Source organism: Hemicordylus capensis, chromosome 5 (assembly GCF_027244095.1).
Source record: "Hemicordylus capensis ecotype Gifberg chromosome 5, rHemCap1.1.pri, whole genome shotgun sequence".
NCBI classification, from domain to species: domain Eukaryota; kingdom Metazoa; phylum Chordata; class Lepidosauria; order Squamata; family Cordylidae; genus Hemicordylus; species Hemicordylus capensis.
In genome coordinates, this window is record NC_069661.1 from 136506693 (window position 1) to 136526262 (window position 19570).

Consider the following 19570-nt stretch of genomic DNA (forward strand, 5'->3'; position numbering starts at 1 on the left):
CCATCTGATGATGTTGACATGGAAAAATAGATTTGAGTGTCATCAGCATACTGATAACATCCCGCACCCAATCCCCTGATGATCTCTCCCAATGGTTTCATATATTGGAGCATTGGTGACAGTATGGAGCCCTGGGGCAGGGCTTTCCTTAGGGCATGGCAAGCAGGGTGACTGTCCTGGGCTCCACCCTTTTAACCCCCATTAGAATTAACTGGTAGGGGACCCTGCACCCCACTAGGGTTCTCTAAGGACAGCCCTGCCTGAGGGACACCATACGTTAGCTCAGATTTTGAAGAACAGTCTCCAGTCAACACCACCTGGAAACACCATCTGGAATTGGAGGGAAACCACTGTAAACCAGTGCTTCCCCCATCCTACAACACTCTGAACGCTCAGATGTTCCAGAAGGATACTATGGTCAATAGTATTGAAAGCTGCTGAGAGATCCTAAAGGACCAACAGAGTCATACTTCCTCTGTCAATTCCCAATTGGAGATCATTCATCAGGCTGACCAAGGCATTCTTCACCCCATAGCCCACTCGAAAGCCAGTTTGAAATGGGTCTAGATAATCAGTTTCCTCCAAGATGGTCTGGAGCTGAGAGGCCACCACCCTCTCAATTACCCTGCCCAGCCGTGGGAGGTTGGAGACAAGCCTATAATTGCTCAGCTCTGAGGGATCTAATGCAGGCTTCTTTCAAATAGGTCTAATAATTGTCTCCTTAAGACAAGGAGGCATCCTACCCTCCCTCAGAGAAGCATTTATGATTTCTACCAAGCCTCCTACAACAGCCTCCCTGCTAGATAGAACAAGCCATGTTGGGCAAGGGTCAAGAGGACAAGTGGTAGGCCTCATCACTCCAAGCAGCTTGTCCACATCCTCAGGAGTCACAAACTGAAACCGATCCAGTCGAACCACATAAGAGGAATTGCTGGACATCTCCAATTCAGACACCGCAGCACTTGTGGAGTCTCCATATAAGTCGGCCTGAATACAAGAGATTTTATCTGCAAAAAACTCATTAAACACATCACAGTGGGTAACTGATGGCTTCAAATTCTGATTCAAGGAGCAGGGGCACGTACTAGCCCCCTCACAACCCTGAACAACTCTGCTAGATTTGGACTCGCAGATGCAATACGGGCAGAAAAAGAACTGCTTTTTTGCTGCACATATTGCTTGAGCATAGATCTTTAGATGTGCTCTATATCGTAATCTGTCGGATTCAAGTCGAGTCTCTCTCCACTTGCATTCCATTCGCCTACTTTGCCACTTCTGCCCCGTAGATCTTCTGTATACCAAGGGGCCAATTTCATAGTGGGTCAGAGGGGGCGCTTAGGAGCAATCGTGTCTACTGCCCTGGTGAGCATGTTGTTCCAGTTCTCCACTAGGGCATCAACAGGATCAGCAGCAGAACCAACATTAAATCCCACAAAGGTTTTTTGGAGTCCCATTGGGTCCAATAACCTCTGTGGGCGGACCATTCTAATAGGCCCCTCACCCCTGCAGACATGGGAAGTGGTTGTAAGTCTAACCTTAAACAGATGGTGGTCTGTCCATGACAATGGGGAAATCACAGGAGTCCCCACCCACAGAACACCACCCTGATCAGAGTAAAAGACCAAATCAAGCGGGTGACCTGCAACATGCGTTGGTCCAGAGACCACTTGGGATAGGCCCATAGTTGTCATGGCTGCTGTGTGAAAAAGTACTTCCTCTTGTCGGTCTTAAATTTCTCAACCTTCAGTTTCATGGGGTGACCATGATCATGTGTTGTGAGAGAATAAGAAAAATTTCTCTCTGTCCACCCTCTCCACTCCATGCATAATTTTATACACCTTGATCATGTCTCCCCTTAGTCACCTCTTTTCCAAGGTAAAGAGCCCCAGATGCTTTAGCCTAGCCTCATAAGGAAGGTGCTCCAGGCCCCTGATTAATTATGTGCTATCTTATGTTTCTTTTTAGAGTGTGAGCCCTTCAGGGACAGGGATCCATCTTTTTTTAAAAAATCATTTCTCTATGTAAACCGCTTTGGGAACTTTTGTTGACAAGTGGTATATAAATATCTGTCGCTGTATCAAGTTTTTTCAGTAGCCATGGGTTGTTTTTTTAAAATAACATGCCAGATCTATTTAGGGCATCAGGAAAATTTGTATGGTAATGGGAGGGGGGATGGATAATCAAATTTTATGCAAATGAGGCAGAAATTCCCAGAAAAATTTCCAATCCAACATCTTCCAGAAAACCCACATCTCTGCTTCTACTGATAACATACTTATTCCTTTCATATTCGGGGTGTGTGTGTGTGTGTTTGCTGGGCTATAAAATTCTTTCCCTGTTTGTTATTTATATGAAAAATTCACTTTTACCATCAGAATCCTAGGTAATATTTGCAACATGGTGAAAGATTAATTATTATTAAGTAGTGAGTTTTGTTTATTTAATTTGTATCCTACCTACCTAGCCCAAAATATGGTTCTTTAATTGGCTAACCAAATAATATTACAATAAAACAAGTAAACCTGACATCTGTGTTAAAGTGCTATCGCAGGGGATAAGAGAACAAGAACAGAACCAAAATATGTACACATCATAATTATACATGTATAAGTAGAATGCATAGCTAAAGCCTGTATCTTTAAACGTGAAAATTAAAGTAGTAGTTTGTTTATCTAAAACTTCAATTCAGTGCACATCTCTTCTATACTTTGAACAATATGAAATTGTTATCTGAGATGCAGAGGCGTAACTAGGGAAAACGGCGCCCGGGGCAAGCACTGAAATGGCGCCCCCCCGCCCTCCCAACATACTACATTATACTTAGGTTTTTCCTCACAAGCGCCCGCCGCCGCCGCCAAGCCAGGCCACTGACTGGCTGCCAGGCGCCAGCAAAGCAATGGGGGTGTGTGCGCGGGCGGCGCGGAAGGGACAGCTCGTGGGGGAGGGGGCGCCGACGCGCTCCCTTGACTGCTGCAGCGCTGCTGCACTGAGCAGGAAACATTTGTATTAACAAGAAAATTTCAAAAAAAATTTAAAACAAATTTTTTTGTCATGGCGGTGCCCCCCACGTGACCAGAAAAGATGGCGCCCGGGGCACGTGCCCCCCCTGCCCCCCTATAGTTACGCCTCTGCTGAGATGGCTTCTTAGATTTTTTAATCTGCAGTGAAAGATGTGAATTCTGTACAATAGAGCTTTTTGCTCACATAGTGTGGTATGATGTCTTTGTAATAGTCTTGTTTTAGAAAACCCAACATTTTTGTGTATTCTCAGCATGGATTTAGTTAAGTACTTACTGAGTATCAAAAACAGTGCAAGGCCTGTTGAGCAGCTCACAGAAAAAAATAGCTTTTGCTGGTGAATGCATTTGTTGCATAGAGACTGTATGAAACAGTGTCAGAACCAGATTAGAGTCTTGTTTAAGGGAGACAGTTTGCCAAATCTCAACCAGAAAAGTGTTGCGTAATTTTGAGTCAGTCTCTAGAACTAATTTTAGCCTAGCTCTCCTGAAATACCTATAAGCACATTAATTTTGTCTTGCCTCTGCTGTATTGTGGCTTGTTTAACCATTGTCACTGATAATGTCTGCTAGTGGATGGAGGAGCACCTGGTGGACTACGGAGAGGACCCTTGGACCCTCCTTTGTTGTCCTATATGTTGTGTACATATTTGACTATAAAACTGGTTTTTATTTTTGTGAACTTCTTGGAGAACCTTTATGGTTGAAAAGTGGCATATACATTTAAAAAGTCCTAATTCGCCTTCCTTGCTTGGATCTGTAAATTTCATTTGTAGAAAATCATAACCTTGATCAGTTTATCCTTAATCATCAGATTACTCATTTCCATGTGAAAAGAAATGACTCCCTTTTCTGGCAATTAGGTGTATAGCACAGAACTTTGACTTTATTTTGCTGGTAAATACATGGAGTATTGTAAGATATTTACTAATAAAGTCTGCTGTGCAGATTAGATAGATTCACTACTCGGTCAAAACGCTAGTATTCTTGAGTATATTTTATGTATGTCTACTGTATTTTTTTTCTTAAGACAAAAGAAAAGTATGAAAAATCACTCAAAGAGCTGGACAATGCTACGCCTCAGTATATGGAAAATATGGAGCAGGTTTTCGAACAGTGTCAGCAGTTTGAGGAAAAACGCCTGCAATTCTTCCGAGAAGTGTTGCTGGAAGTTCAGAAGCATCTTGATTTGTCTACTGTTTCAAAGTAAGTGTAAAGAATGAAAGCTGTTCATCTGAAAGGTATCTTGTGTGTGGAGAAGTATTACAATGAGAATAAATTGCATTTTTCTACAGCTCACTTCTTCATATAGTGTTTGGAGTGACGTACAGGTGCGAACAAATTCTCATACTGAATTTACTGACTCAGGTAAAACTAGAGAAGGAAGAAGCTGATCTTGTTAAGTTCAAAATATAGCAATTGAATAATTGAGAATAAATGTTTTTGGCCATAATGAGGAGTAAAGCTGGGGCATTCATATTCCTATATCTTATGAAGTTTAGCTAAGTTTCTTTTTGTTTTTCCCCAAGCAGGGATTGTTCATGCTGCAAACTCTCCTGGCCATCCTTCTGGCCCATTTTTGATCAATGGGGTTGCACATGAGGTGGGTGCCCCGCCTCCTCCTTCCTATTCAGGTGCGCAGGTAGAGGAGAAGCGGGTATGTTTACATGTCTGGTAAATACCCTGCATTCTTTTAAACCTTTACAATTTACAAAAAAAAACCCCATAAAAGTTTGACTCATTTTTCTTAAAAAAAACATTGCCAGGGGTCTTGTGTAGGGATGTGCACGAACATGTTTGGGGGGCGGTCCTTTAAGATCCTTTATTTAACGTGTGCATGGACACGTTGGGGGGGGGGTCCTTTAAGGCACAGGGGAGGTGCTCTTACCTCCCCCTCTGCATTTCTCCCTCTGGTGCCCTCCTCAAAATCGCTGCTGTGGGGCTGCAACATACCTCCGTGCAGCCCCGGTCAGCGTCGTACAGGAAGTGGCTGACGCAAAAAATTCTTAAGTTGGGGAGGTTGGTCATGGAGCTCTGAAACCAGGCACAGTTGTAGCACAGGATAGCGGGCTTCTGTGTATTAAATTTAAAGCTGATCTGTAATTTAGATGATTTTTAATAATTTATTTTTAGACAGGGAGGGCATTTCAGTTTTTTTGTTTTTATTTCCCCACTGATCTTGTGCAAGGCCGCTATTGGCCACCAGATGGCAGCTTTGTGCAGGATCAACAGGGGAAACATTTATTCCCTTTTTATTTCCAGTTTGACTACTCTTGTCCCAAATTGTCCGATAGTAGACCACATCCTCCCTCACTAAAGCTAGCTGGAAGGTTCCTGATAAAGAAAATTCAGTTGTTTAATAGTTTCAAATTTGTACAGTATATGAATAAAAACTACTGAAGAAAAAAGCCTTCTTCCGTTGTTCTTAAATAAGGGACACATGTTGCCCCAGACAGAGAAGAGATATGTGGGGTGGGGGGAGCAGAAGAGAGAAGGGAAATACCTCTTCTAAGATAGTGCTTGTCAGCCACAGAGGTGTTTTCTGTCTGTACTTGTATTAAAATTAAAAACTTAATAATCATCAAAAACACTGCCCAGTTAATCAAGGGCACATTTTTAGCGTACCAAAAGGTTTTAAAATAAATATATTGGTTAATCAACTAAACACTGCAGCCATTACTAAAATAAGAAAGAGTGAATTACTAGTGTTGAGAAGTCAATGGTGAAGTCGATTTCGACTCCTGGTGCCCACAGAGCCCTGTGATTTTCTTTGGTAGAATACAGGAGGGATTTACCATTGTCTCCTCCCGTGCAGTATGAGATGATGCCTTTCAGCATCTTCCTATATCGCTGCTGCCAGATATAGTACCATCAGAACCGCCAACCAAGGCTACGGCAAAAACGAAGCATGTTGTCTCTGGGTCGCAGGCAGTACGACCGCCACATGGAGCTCTGTTGGGACCAAACTCGGAGCCCCTGAACTCCCCAGTTAGATACTCTGAGTGAGCAGACTAGCCCTTTGCTTCAATCACAACTCTACCCACAGTGGTGGACTGTGTGCCTGAGGAAAGCAGGTCTGCCTTTTGAGACCGCATGAGGCTGCAGTATAAATCTGAAGAAAAAATCTGGCAATCAAGTTACTCCAGAGAATGGAACTACTCCCCCGATGACATGGCAAGGGGGGATGACTCACCAGTTACCCATCCATAAAGCATTATCCCACTCATTATTTTAGTGAAGAAGAGGAAGAATATTTGAACCAAGGGGTCTTTGATTATAGCGAATATGCAGGTCGTTATGGTGATTATGGAAGAGACTACAGTTACTATGAACACGATCACAGAGCTAGAGATTATTATCACAGAGATGAACGCTGGGTGCATTATGGGAGGTGGAGGTCACAATCCCGTTCTCCCAGCCGTCTGCATTCTGTGGCATTCCATCTGCCAGGGACAGGAATTCTGCCTCCCAGACATCACCACAATTTGCCCATGTGAGCATGTTACCCTGACTGCCATCCATAGAAAGGAATCCTCTATGCACCATAGAGGATGGTGGCTATGCCCTAGAAACCAGGGCTCTGGCACCTCTGGTTTACGACGTTTCCAAAGTTGTATCGTCTACTACTTCCATGCCTCCAGAGCAGAATGCCCAATCAGACTTATATAGGGCTGTTGCAGTTCCAAAATTCCAAACTCTGTGCTCGCTTAGGATATTGTGCCCCCAATGCCATCTGAGAAGATATAGAATCCTCTGATTCATCATCTGATTCAGAACCAGATTCTAATGCTTCCTCAGATGCTTCCTGATGATCCTCACATGGGGATGCTTCGAGAGCCACACGGCGTGGCTGGGATACAGACAAGGTTCATCCTTCTCCTTCAGAGGACTTAAAATCCTTCTCTGTACAGATAGCAAAAATGGCCTCGTCTCTTGGTTCATCATTTGATTCAGAACCAGATGCTTCGAGAGCCACACGGCGTGGCTGGGATACAGATAAGGTTCATCCTTCTCCTTCAGAGGACTTAAAATCCTTCTCTGTACAGATAGCAAAAATGGACTTGTCTCTTGGAATACAGTTGCAGGAGGAAGTTAAGCCCTCATCCAACCCCCAACTGAAGGGGACTTGATGCAACCTACCATCCTTGGTACCACGTACTTCCCAAAGGGTGGAGAATCTGTATAGAGTCAAAGTGGAGGACTGTGGTAGAGGTGGCGCAATTGAAGTCTAAAAACAAAATGTTGTCTACTCCAATGGAGAGGGAGTGCCATAGACTGTAAGGTGGAGCTAGAGTAAAGGCGCTTACCCATAGAATCCAAATTAAGAGAGCAAATTATCAGGCATGTATGTTGAGATACAACCATGAATTGTGGAAAAGACTGTCTGATCACCTAGAGACATTCCCACCCATACAGCGGGAAGCCTTCCTTTCCTTACAACATGAAGGGTGCAAGTTGAGTAAGCTACTCCTGCACACCTCTCGCCACTCCACAGATTGGGGACCATTTCGATCCGAAGGCATGCATGGCTGCTCTCTTTGGGCTTGAACCTAGAGGCACAGTCATGTATTTACCCTTTGATGGCCTGGCCTTATTCGGGATGCAGACAGATGAGGCCATGGAGTGAGTGAGGAAGATGAGCAAGGCAGCTAAATCTATGAGCTTCCCTTCGTCGTTGAGTTCCGGATTCAGTAAGCCTTTTCATTCACAAAGTTCCTTTCCATCACGTTCATCCAGGCCTCAGAACTTTGACCAGCCTTTTCGCCAGCCCCAGTACTCTCAATTCAGTTCCCAGTACAAGAAGCACAGTTCCCATCCACCAAGCCCGGTCAACACAAGTCCAAGTCTACTACCTTTAAAAAAAGAGCATGACTACCCCAGGATGAGTTCGTGTTTTCGACCTTACCTTGGAACACTGGGAACGTATCACCTCGGACACCCTGGGTGCTCACTGTAATTCACCTAGGAGATAGTGCTATAGAGTTCACGGAATGTCTGCTAGATTCTGGCAGGAGAATCACGCCTGTGAGTACCACCCTCCAGGGAGAAGTTGAGGCCCTCCTTCAAAAAGGGGCCATAGATTGTGTTCCTCCACACTTAGGGAATGGGTTTTTCTCCCCATATTTCACTGTCCCAAAATGGGATGGAGGGTTGAGACCCATTCTGAATCTACAGCTACTCAATTCGCACATAGACAGAAGTGCACCTAGGTAATTTTGGAGCCTGGACCTAAAGGTCTTTGGAGCCCCCCCCCCCCCGCTGCAAGTGAAGCATCATTTTCTAACATGTAGGTTCTTGAGGGAACAAACCACACCTCCCAGGACAGACTAAAGAGGATTCGGGGGCCCGCAGGGGCATGGAGGCCCTGGACTTTGGCCCAGTCCAGGGGTAAGAGCACCTCTGCACATAGAATACAAATGCTTCAGAATGCTTCCCATCACCGAGATTATGACGCTTCTGTCAGAGGGAATGTGGTTTGTCTCCCTAGATCTAGAAGACGCATATTATCACATTTCAATATGGCCACGACACAGAAAGTACCTACATTTCCAGATAGGTGCAAACACGTTCTAATTCAGAGCCATGCCTCTTGGACTTTCCTCGGCACCGAGAGTATTTACAAAGTGCATGGCAGTGGTGGTTGGTCATCTGCAAGAAAAAGGCATCCAGATCTTTCCTTCCTTGACGACTGGTTGCTGGCAGCAAGGTCCCCAGGCTGTCTTCTTTGAGATCTCCAGAAAACCTCCACGTTCCTAAAGGACCTGGGCCAGAGTATCAATTACAAAGAATCTCAGCTGACACCAACACGCACCATAAAGGTTTTTTTTTGGGGGGGGGTGTCATTTTTTATTCCGTGGTGGCAACAGTGAGTCTCCCTCAGGAGCGAGTCGATCAAATCAAGAACTTGGATTGGCGAATACAATATGTTACCATTCACTCTGCATGCAAAATCCTTAAGGCCTCCACAACAGCTGTCCTCTCCACAGCCAGACTGCACATGCAACCATTACAGCGCTGGTTCCTGGATACTTTTCAGCTGATGAGTCACAACAGTTCCAGAGCTTGTTCCAGCTCGGGTTCAGCAAGCCCTGACATGGTGGACTGCAACAAAACCTCCTCCAGTCCACCTCATTCAAGAGGATCTCCCTGCAAGTGTGGGTTACGACGGACATGTCTGAAGAGGGTTGGGGAGTCCACCTCCAGGGTCTCCATCTGAATGGACATTGGTCCAGTGAAGAGGCCATCCATAAACTATCTGGAACTCTTGGCGGTCTTCAAGACATTAAAAGGTTTCCTTCCAGAAGTGGAATCCCACCATGTTCTGGTTGTTGCAGACAATATTACTACAAAGGCATATATAAACTGTCATGGTGAGACCAGGTACCACACTCTTCTTGCTCTGACTCTCCATCTCTGGCACTGAGCACTACTTCATCGCATCCACCTGTCAGCAGTGCACATCAAGGGCCTCAAAAACACTTTAACAGACAGCTGGAGCAGATCGCAGTTGGTGTTCCATGAATGGCAACTGGAATCTGGAGTTCTGTGGGATATTTTCTGAGTGGGGTTCACTGTAAGTGGATCTTTGCAAGAAAGCTCAGTCATCAATGCCTAGTGATGATTCCTCCCCAGAGCAGGAATGCGGAGGAATTCTATGGGAGACGCCTTTGCAATCTCATGGTCAGGGGCCTTTCTCTACCTATTTCCTCCGGTCTCTCTTCTTCCAAAGATTCTCCAGAAGTTGGAAGACGAGGCAGCAAACTGCACCCTGCTAGCACCTTGGTGGCCCCGCCAACCTTGGTTCCCACGTCTGCTTCACCTCTCCAATGGCTGATTCATCAAGCTTCCACCCCTGCCGACACTCCTGTCTCAACAGGAGGGGCAGATTCTTCATCCAGATGTTATAAAGCTATGCCTTACAGCTTGGCAAATCCAGGGACCTACACCCAGGAGCTGAGTGAAGTCTTCTTTGCCTGCAGAAAACCCTCCACTATGACTTCCTACAAAGCAAAGTGGAAGCGATTTTCTAAGTTTGTGAAGTCCAGCAATGACTTTGATCCTTCGGTGGCATCACTACAAACTGTACGAGTCTGAAAACATCGGGACTCTCTATGCCCTTGGTCAGGGTCTCGGCCTCTTCATTGTTTGCCTTAAGTGATGTAAAGCAGTTTTTGAAGGGTCTCATTCATCTTCACCCAGACTCCACTATGACTCCACACTATAGCCCCTTCATGGGACTTATCCCTGGTCCTCTCCACCCTCATGAGTAGCCCCTTTGAACCCATGGCAACTTGCAACCTTTGTTTGTTAATGTTTAAAATTGTTTTCCTTGTTGCAATTATGTCAGCAAGGAGAGTGGGGGAATTGCGAGCCTTATGTTTGAATCCTATACTTATCAATCTGTGTCAGCCTTGTGGTACAGCTGACAATGCCTTTGGACTGGAGCTACGCTAGCATAGTTCGTCCTGACCCATTCCAATCCTTTTGTTACCTCTTAGGCACCAGGAATGCCAAATCTGATTGCATTCCCATGTTTGGAGCTTGCTCATGGACACAATGGGGTCCATCAATTAAACTTGGCATTTGTTTAAACATACTAATATCCATTTATTCTTGATTAATTTTCTCATAATTTGAGAGAATCCACTTGAACCATCAAAGAATTATTACACTTATTTTGTTCATTACATTAACAAATAAGCAAAATGGTGTGTAATGCATGATACTGTCAGTCTTATTCATACCCTCTGACAACTAGTAAATCTATATTCATTATTTACAGCTACAAAAATATTTATCGTGACTTGGAGCAAAACATCAAAGTAGCAGATGCTGTTGAAGATCTAAGGTGGTTTCGAGCTAATCATGGCCCAGGCATGTCGATGAACTGGCCTCAGTTTGAGGTGAGGGCTTTAAATAGATTTGCACTCTTTTCTTCCCCCTTGTGTCCTGAAAGCTGTTTTTCATATGCTACAGAAGCTGGAGAACAGGAAGCTTTAGTATGTTGTGCTTGCTCTGCTTCAGAGTCTTGTATGAATGGAGGTGCCTCAAGAGAACACCTTTCCCTATCACACAAGACAGGAAGTTAGGCAGGAAGAATGTGGCTTGCTAGCACTCCCTCCTCACCATTTCTGTCCCCTTAAGTTCCAATCATTTTTGTTTCCTTTTTTTAATTGAAAGGAGAGTTTCAATATTCTTTGTATCGTGTTTAGTTTGTAATACCTTCGTGGACTTAATGCCTTGCAATGTGTCTTGGGACTCAAAATTGGGACTCTTGCTTGAGATTATGAATTCTGTAGTTCACTAGTTCCCATGAATTTTGGTCACCTTCTACTTATGTCTGATTTGTAGAAACAGTCTGCTATATATAAAGATAAGTTAGCTTATCTGAACAATCTGCTATATATGAAGATAAGTTAGCTGTAACTATATATGAAGATAAGTTAGCAGTGGGGAAATGACTTCTATGACTTCCTGTATAAATGCTTTAGAGTATTAGTATGTTGGCTATATCAGAGCTTAATCGGAGCCCATCTTCCAGTTTTAAAATATGTAAAGATCTGAGTGATTTGCTGTGTAGATATGTTTAGGAAAGTATGAATACCTTGAAACTATTTTGCTTCAATATGAGCCAAGTACTGAGCAAATTTCTTAGCTATTCAGATTGCATTAGCAGCAGCTGTAGGGAGGTTAGGTCATTTCAGATCACTCAGTCGATATTAGAATTTCCACTTACTATCGGTGCATCTTGCTTAGATAGTTCTTGCTGGCTGAAACTTAACAATATTATACTGCAGTTCTAAGCATGTGTACTTCATATAGCAAGCTCCAATTTGAAATCAGCTGAACTTGAGTTCATGCCATTGGTGGAATAAAGCTGGAACAGGGTTTGGGAACATTGCAGTCCTATAGACACTTGCTTAGAAATAAGCTGCACTGAATAAAATAAGGTTTACTCTTAAGAAAATGCACAGCAGTGTGCTATAAATGATGCAAACTAAATATGTCCTTTATGTGATCTGTAAAGCACGAATATATGTAATGCAAATTACAATGTTACAGGGTGCTGCACTATCAATTCTGCTGCTTTATTGGTAGTACTTTTGTATCAACTAATTATTTCAAATCCTGTAAATAGCCTTAGAGGTTTTTGTTAATTTGCAAGGCAGGATAAACATATTGAATAAAAAATGTTATCTTCTAATGGATATTTTGTTTGCTTTTCATGCAACAAGGATGAAGTAAGTTTAAGACTGCTAAAATACTGCTATTCTTAAAACTTGTCATACTATCTAAACTTCATAAATTATCATGAAAATACACTATATGATGCAATTTGTTTTCAGCTTTCTTTTGTTAATGGATACTTCCTTTGTGTGTTTAATTTTAGATGTAAGCTTGGGCATATTCAGCTCATTAATTAAGAAGTTTAACTTTCAACAAGTAATTTTAAATTTCAGCCAAGGCAATAAGTAGCAATGTGACTTAAAGAATATGTGCATTGGTGTATGGCTTTTTTGCAGTACAATAGGGAATATTTCATATACCACTGGAAATGTTTCTCACTTTAGTAGTGACTGAACTCAGATATATTATTCAAGTCATATCTAAAGCATATATGTGTGTTGCTCAATCCATGTATGTTGGTGACTTCAGCCCATGCTAGTTTTGCAGCATGCGCAGCCATTTGTGTACAGCTGGTTCATGAATTCCATGTGACAGGATTTACACCCCCCCCCCCTTTTTTTATTGGAAGAGGGGATATGCTCTTGGATTGCTTCCGCTTCTTATTAATTATGGTTTGATGCAATGTCTTAATTGATAATTCAGTTTACTATCAGCTAAATGTGTCCCCTAGAAATAGATTTGCAAATCATGATTAGTCCTGAACATGTGTTGGTGTGGCGTTTGAATTGACTAAAGAGTTCAGTTTACCAGTTATGTCAAATCAAGAGAGGCATTGCTTGTGTCCATGAAAACTTTGCCAAAGGCAAAGGACTGGTCATCTTTGCTGTACAAACTTATCCCTTAACAAGGAAAGCATTCTTTGAGGCTGAATAGTGTTCCACCACCCTTTCAGTGAAGGACCCATCTCTTATAGATGTAACTGACAATGGCCAGTTAGTTATTGAAAGTGTCATCTTTGAGAAACAATCAGAGAAAGAAAATTTGTTAGCTCTGTCTTTAAACTCAGTTGCCAAAGTCTACAGGGGAAACTAAAGAATATAAAAGGGTAACTTTAGAATACAATCGAGAAACAACAGAGTCTAAAAGGCGGAACAATTGACTTCCTAGACACATTATTTCTTGTTTACACAGTCAGACAGGTGTTATTGACTGGTTTGTTTTATCCAGACATCGAGTCCTTCCCAAGGACCTGGGATGGCTGAATTTTATTGTCAATTGTTATAGATATCGTCACAGAATATAGGCTGTTCCCAGTAAAGCTGCTTTTTGTAATTGGCTGATGGTGATTTCTGTGGCCCCTATGGTGTTGAGGTGCTCTTCAAGGTCTTTTGGAACTGCACCCAGGGCGCCAATTACCACTGGGATTATTTTGGTCTTTTTCTGCCACAGCCTTTCCATTTCAATTTGTAGATCTTTGTATTTGGTGATTTTTTCTATTTCTTTTTCTTCTATTCCGCTATCCCCTGGTATTGCTATGTCCATTATTTTAACTTGTTTTTCTTTCTTCTCGACTAGAGTTATATCTGGTGTATTGTGTGGCAGATGTTTGTCTGTTTGTAGTCGGAAGTCCCATAATATTTTTACATCTTCATTTTCTTCAACTTTTTCAATTTTATGGTCCCACCCATTTTTGGCTACAGGTAGCTTGTATTTTTTGCAGATGTTCCAGTGTATCATCCCTGCTACCTTGTCATGCCTTTGTTTGCAGTCAGTCTGTGCGATCTTTTTTCAAAAGCTGATTAGGTGGTCCACGGTTTCATCTGCTTCTTTACAAAGGCGGCACTTGCTGTTTGTGGTTGATTTTTTGACTTTTGCTCTTATTGCATTTGTTCTTAGTGCCTGTTCTTGTGCAGCCAGTATTAAACCCTCTGTTTCTTTCTTCAAGTTGCCATTCTTAAGCCATTGCCAGGTCTTGGTGATGTCTGATTTTCCACTTATATTGTGCAAATATTGACCATGCAGTGCCTTATTTTTCCATTTTTCTGCTCGGTTCTTGACTTGTTCTTTCTTGTAGGCCAGCTTTGTTTCATTGGTGTTGAATAGTTTCGCATTATTGACCATTTGAAGTGCATCTTCTTCACTGTCCTTGATATATTCTTCAAGGCCTCTTTTCTCCTCCTCTACTGTTTGATGGACTTGCAGCATTCCTCTTCCACCTGAGCTGCGAGGGAGGTATAGCCTATCAACATCACTGCGGGGGTGCAGAGCATGATTGATGGTCATGATTTTCCTGGTCTTACGATCTAGCATCTCTAGCTCTGCCTGGGTCCAGTCTATTATTCCTGCGGTGTATCTGATAACAGGTATAGCCCAGGTTAACAGGACATCATCATTATTATTATTATTATTATTTACATTTTATATCCCGCTGTTCCTCCAAGGATCCCAGAGCGGTGTACTACATACTTAAGTTTCTCCTCACAACAACCCTGTGAAGTAGGTTAGGCTGAGAGAGAAGTGACTGGCCCAGAGTCACCCAGCAAATATCATGGCTGAATGGGGATTTGAACCCGGGTCTCCCCAGTCCTAGTCCAGTACTACACCACGCTGGCACCACATTTTAACATTAAAGATGCCTATTTTTACAGCCAAGACAGGGTCAATATATAAGCAGACATATTCATGTTTTCCTCTTAGGGCTAGTTGTCCATATCCACCTGCATGCAGTTGGTGGATTGACAGTTGTCGCAATAATACTCCTTCATTCTTCAGTCCTAATGGAGGAGAATTTGCAGAGGTAGAAAAAGTAAAGATTAAGGTAAAGATTAAGTGCTTCAAATCACATTATTGAATATTGGTCTGTGAAATGTGCTTCAAAATAGTGGCTTCACCATTCTTTCTTCACTCATTTTTGTAGGAGTGGTCAGCTGACCTGAACCGCACTCTTAGCAGAAGAGAAAAGAAAAAGGCTGCAGATGGAGTTACTCTAACGGGTATTAACCAGACAGGAGATCAGGGTTTGCAGCATAAAAAAAACAGCAGGTATGGTATTCTGATATTACCTTTTTATGCTAGCTGCTGTACTTGGGAACACATTGGAAATATGTAGATTTAGAACATTTTGTCTCTTGGCTCTTTAGATACCTAATCTCTAAGAAAACTTGGGTCTTGGGCTCATGTGAACATAGGAAGCTGCCATATACTGAGTCAGACCATTGATCTATCTAGCTCAGTATTGTCTTCACAGACTGACAGTAGCTTCTCCAAGGCTGCAGGCAGGAATCTCTCTCAGCTCTATCTTGGAGAAGCCAGGGAGGGAACTTGAAAACTTCTGCTCTTCCCAGAGCGGCTCCATCCCCTGAGGGGAATATCTTACAGTGCTCACACTTCTAGTCATTCATATGCAAACAGAACATAAGAACAGCACTGCTGGATTGGGCCCGAGGCCCATCTGGTCCAGCATCCTGTTTCACACTGTGGCCCACCAGATGCTACTGGAAGCCTACAGGTAGGGCAGACCCTGCTTAGCTAAGGGGATAAGTCGTGCTTGCTATCACAAAACCAGCTCTCCGTGCCCTTCTCCTCTCTGACTGGGGAAGAAGCAAAATATTTACTGGACTAGGATAACATTATTTGACCATGACATCCTCCCAATCCTGGAAGATGAAATCATCTGAAGGATTTAAAGTCTCTCTGATCTCCCAGAGTCAGAGGAAATGTCATATTCTAAAATCCTTGTGTGCTCAGGATGTGAGTGAGATTGATAAGCAATGGCCTATTCTCATTCTCTTCCAAAGAGTAGGTAAGAGAAAATGTAGAGGCAGAATTGTAGAAAAATAAAGATATTGCCATCTAAAATTATCTGCATAAACCTATCTCCTTTTGGGTCATTCTGGAAACCACTTACAAATAATACTTACCATTTTTTGTTAGCTTCCCGAATAACTACATACATAACTACATAAATGTAATGATTTGCAACAAATTTCATACTTCTTGTCGGGATATAAGCAGCAGTTTTATACTGTTGGACAAGGTATCTCTTTCCCCACAACATAACATATTTTTCAGGCTGCCAAGTGCAGACATTTTCCTAGGCCTGCTATGACAGATGCATACAATGGAAGATGTTAGGAATGAACCTTGGGGTCTTATACATCCGTGCATGTGCTCCATTACTATGGCCCCTTGTATGCTGAGTTTGATATGTTTTCTGTTGTGGTAACTTCCATGGTTGTCATTCTGTGGTGCAATTGTTGACATTGAGGTAGGGCTACAGTAGTACTGTATGTAATAATGCTATACGTATAACAAAAAGATCTTAACTAGCAATCCATATGACTAGGAGAATCAGTATCTATTATGTTAAAATATGTAGATTTGGTTGTCATAATTTTTGCAGTTTAGAGTCTGACCAGCTGTGACTTTTATTCATTCATTCATTCAATTTCTATATGGCTCTGAGCCATTTTTGGAAGGCCAGTAGAGAAATCAAATAAATAAATAGATTGACTTTACTAGTCTTTGCCCCCTCTCACAAGTATTCATAGTCTGCAGTAGGATGATTCCTAGAAGAAATCATACATTATTTTGTTAGGAGGAGGAATAAGATTGTCTCTATTTTAAATTGTAGTCAATCCTGACCAAGATATGTTTTGTCTTTAAATTCATACTTGGTAGTAAGAAGTGCTGCTACTTCCAAATATAATAATATTGATTATTTTTAATGGAACCATTTATTGACCATGAGTTGGAATATACTCTACCTGTGGTACACACATTGTTAGCCATGTGAACGTGTTCGAGACTTGTTGGTTTAGATTGCTCATGTTTATTTAAAATGTTACATGTAAAGTGGTCTTTTCGTGAACAGTTATTGTGCTTGGCTCATTAAGGTTTAGACACTGATATGCCCTACTACTGAAATATCTGTTCTATTGTCAAATATAGAACACATATTCTCCCAGCCTGATATGAGCCATGATTAGCTGATATGAGTGAGGCCTGAACTTCGTCTATAACAATACAAGGTCTTGAGCAGCTAAGGAAATGTATTAATTCATGAGCTTATTTAGGGCCTATTCTTTTCCATGAAGGGAGGTAATGCTATTATAGAAAGTGTGTGTGTGTGTGTGTGTGTGTGTGTGTGTGTGTGTGTGTGTGTGTGTGTGTGAGAGAGAGAGAGAGAGATTCCCTAATGTGGACCTCCACATGTCGAAAGATTTATGCCATTGTTTTATGGGCTTATGTATCATAGAACTGTATAAGAATGGACGTAACCTTTGTGCAGTTCTCATCTCCCTTAACTTAAAGTCTATCTATGCAATAATATTGCGGCCTTCTTTAATGTGACAGAAAATCTGTGTTTTGTCACTTTTGACCTGTCAGCAACATTCACCATGTGAACTGTTCTGTGGAGGGGCGGGTATAAATATTTTAAATAAATAATATTCTTTAAAATGAAACTTTTAGATTCCAGCTTTAAAACAATTTTGAGGGTACTTGCACATCGTTAAGCTTGGCCTTCACATATATGATGCTGTATGCTGTGAGAGAATTATAAATGAGTTCAATAAGTGTCCCAGAGACAAACCATTGTTCAGTGATTTGGAGCACCATTTACTTTGAAATGTAGTTTATACAAAGGAAATAATTTGTCTGGTTCAGGGCCTTTTAAGCCATGTGATGCATTGCTACTAGAGTGTTTTTTAAAAACTTGAAGGGACACAATTTATATTAGTTGCATGTGTGTGTTGGCACCATAAAATGATAGGGTCATCTGAATGATTTTTCTCTCCCAAATAGCAACCTTAGTGTCCCGAGTAACACAGTGCAGTCAGTACAGTCAAGTTACAATCCCTTTGAAGATGAAGAGGATACTGGAAGTACTGTCAGTGAAAAGGAGGACAATAAAATCAAGAAGTTGGTGAAAAGACTGTTCTCAAATTGTTTTTCATGCTTCACACTTTTTCTATCCAGGGTTTCCAATTCCGGGTTTTTACAAAAGCATTATGTTGCACAATGCATGAAGTCCTTATTGAGAGGTTGTTTAACTGTCATGGCAAGCCTAGTATAACAATACTCTATCTGCTGTTTTGTTTTCTGTTTGGTTGTTTTTCTCACTGATCTGCAAAAATAAACCATGGCAGTATGCTGTGAAACTACCGCTGGAGCTTTGTTGCTGACTGTCCTCACTGGATATGTCTCATGCCTCTTAACCATTATTCTCAAATAGATCTGTTGTTCCTGGTGTCTGGTATTGTGTGTGTTGTTAATATCCTGTGTGCGCACACTTTGAATGCATTTCATGCTAAAGTTGATATTGTTCTGAATGGCAAAGCACAGCATTTCGTGGTTGGTGCGGTGTTGGTATACGTGGTCTCTAGCTGGTTCTACTAGGCCAGCTAATATGTTTTTCTTTTGTGTTTAGTGTTAGCAACTATGAGAAAAACCAAAGTGATGCCACAGAGTGGTCTGATGAAGAGACCAGCAATCCCTTTTCTTCCAATGATGCCCATGGAGAAATCAATCCATTTGATGAGGATGCCTCCCCTACAGTGGAGGTGAGAGTACGAGCATTGTATGATTATGAGGGTCAAGAGCATGATGAACTCAGCTTTAAGTCTGGTAAGTAGTCTTCAACACTCCTAAAACTTTAATAATTAATGTGGGGGGTTTTCTGTCATAAAAGAAATGTGAGAGGAATGAAGCCCTTTGGGCACAAAGATTTCTTAATATGTGATGAATACATACTGCTTTATTAAAACAAAGAATTGAATTGTAAATTGTGTTTTGAAATACTGGAGATCTTATCTATATATCTATATGATGGCCTGGTCTAATTAGCAAGAGGCAATGTTAGCATAATGGAGGATGGGATCACCAACTATTATATTACGTACATATAAATTATAAATACAGTTGTAGCTTTTTAACACACTTAATGATTGTGCTAGATAAATGCATGTCAAACTGAAATATTCAGTATCACAGTTCGTAATTGTATTATGAAATACTTCAAATACAATATAGTTTGATACTGGTTTCCAATAATATTTTTATTATTTATTTATCTATTTATTTAATGAATGTATATACCACCCTATATAAAATCTCAACTTAAGCAGAAACTAAAACTCAAAAATAATATAAAACAGATTAAAATTACTGTAAATAAAACTTTTAGACTAAATCATAGACTTCTGATTGTTTTCTAGAAGTATCCTATTCTATAAAACAGTCATAAGTAGTACTGTACATTCATTAGGGAAAGCCAGGGAAAGTAATCGCTTTATTAGAACGAAGTAAAATATCACAATATAATAAAACTTTATTAGCCACGCCATAACAAATTGTTCTGTGGGCAGCTCACAACAACACTGTAAAGCCATCCAATTAGAACACATAATACAAAACAAATAAAT

The 19570-nt window shown here is 41.5% G+C and overlaps 1 protein-coding gene across 7 annotated transcripts in view; it reads left to right on the top strand.

Annotated features, from left to right (window-relative positions):
- PACSIN2 (protein kinase C and casein kinase substrate in neurons 2) overlaps positions 1-19570 on the top strand; it is a 116895-nt gene that overhangs the window by 87934 nt on the left and 9391 nt on the right. For 6 of the 7 annotated variants that reach the window (XM_053257465.1, XM_053257466.1, XM_053257467.1 and 3 more), the window contains exons 6-10: positions 4048-4223; positions 10801-10921; positions 15064-15188; positions 17952-18068; positions 18577-18773. In XM_053257465.1, coding sequence (XP_053113440.1) covers positions 4048-4223; positions 10801-10921; positions 15064-15188; positions 17952-18068; positions 18577-18773 — 736 coding nt within the window. The remainder of the gene's footprint in view (positions 1-4047; positions 4224-10800; positions 10922-15063; positions 15189-17951; positions 18069-18576; positions 18774-19570) is intronic. The other variant, XM_053257472.1, reaches the window with a different exon arrangement.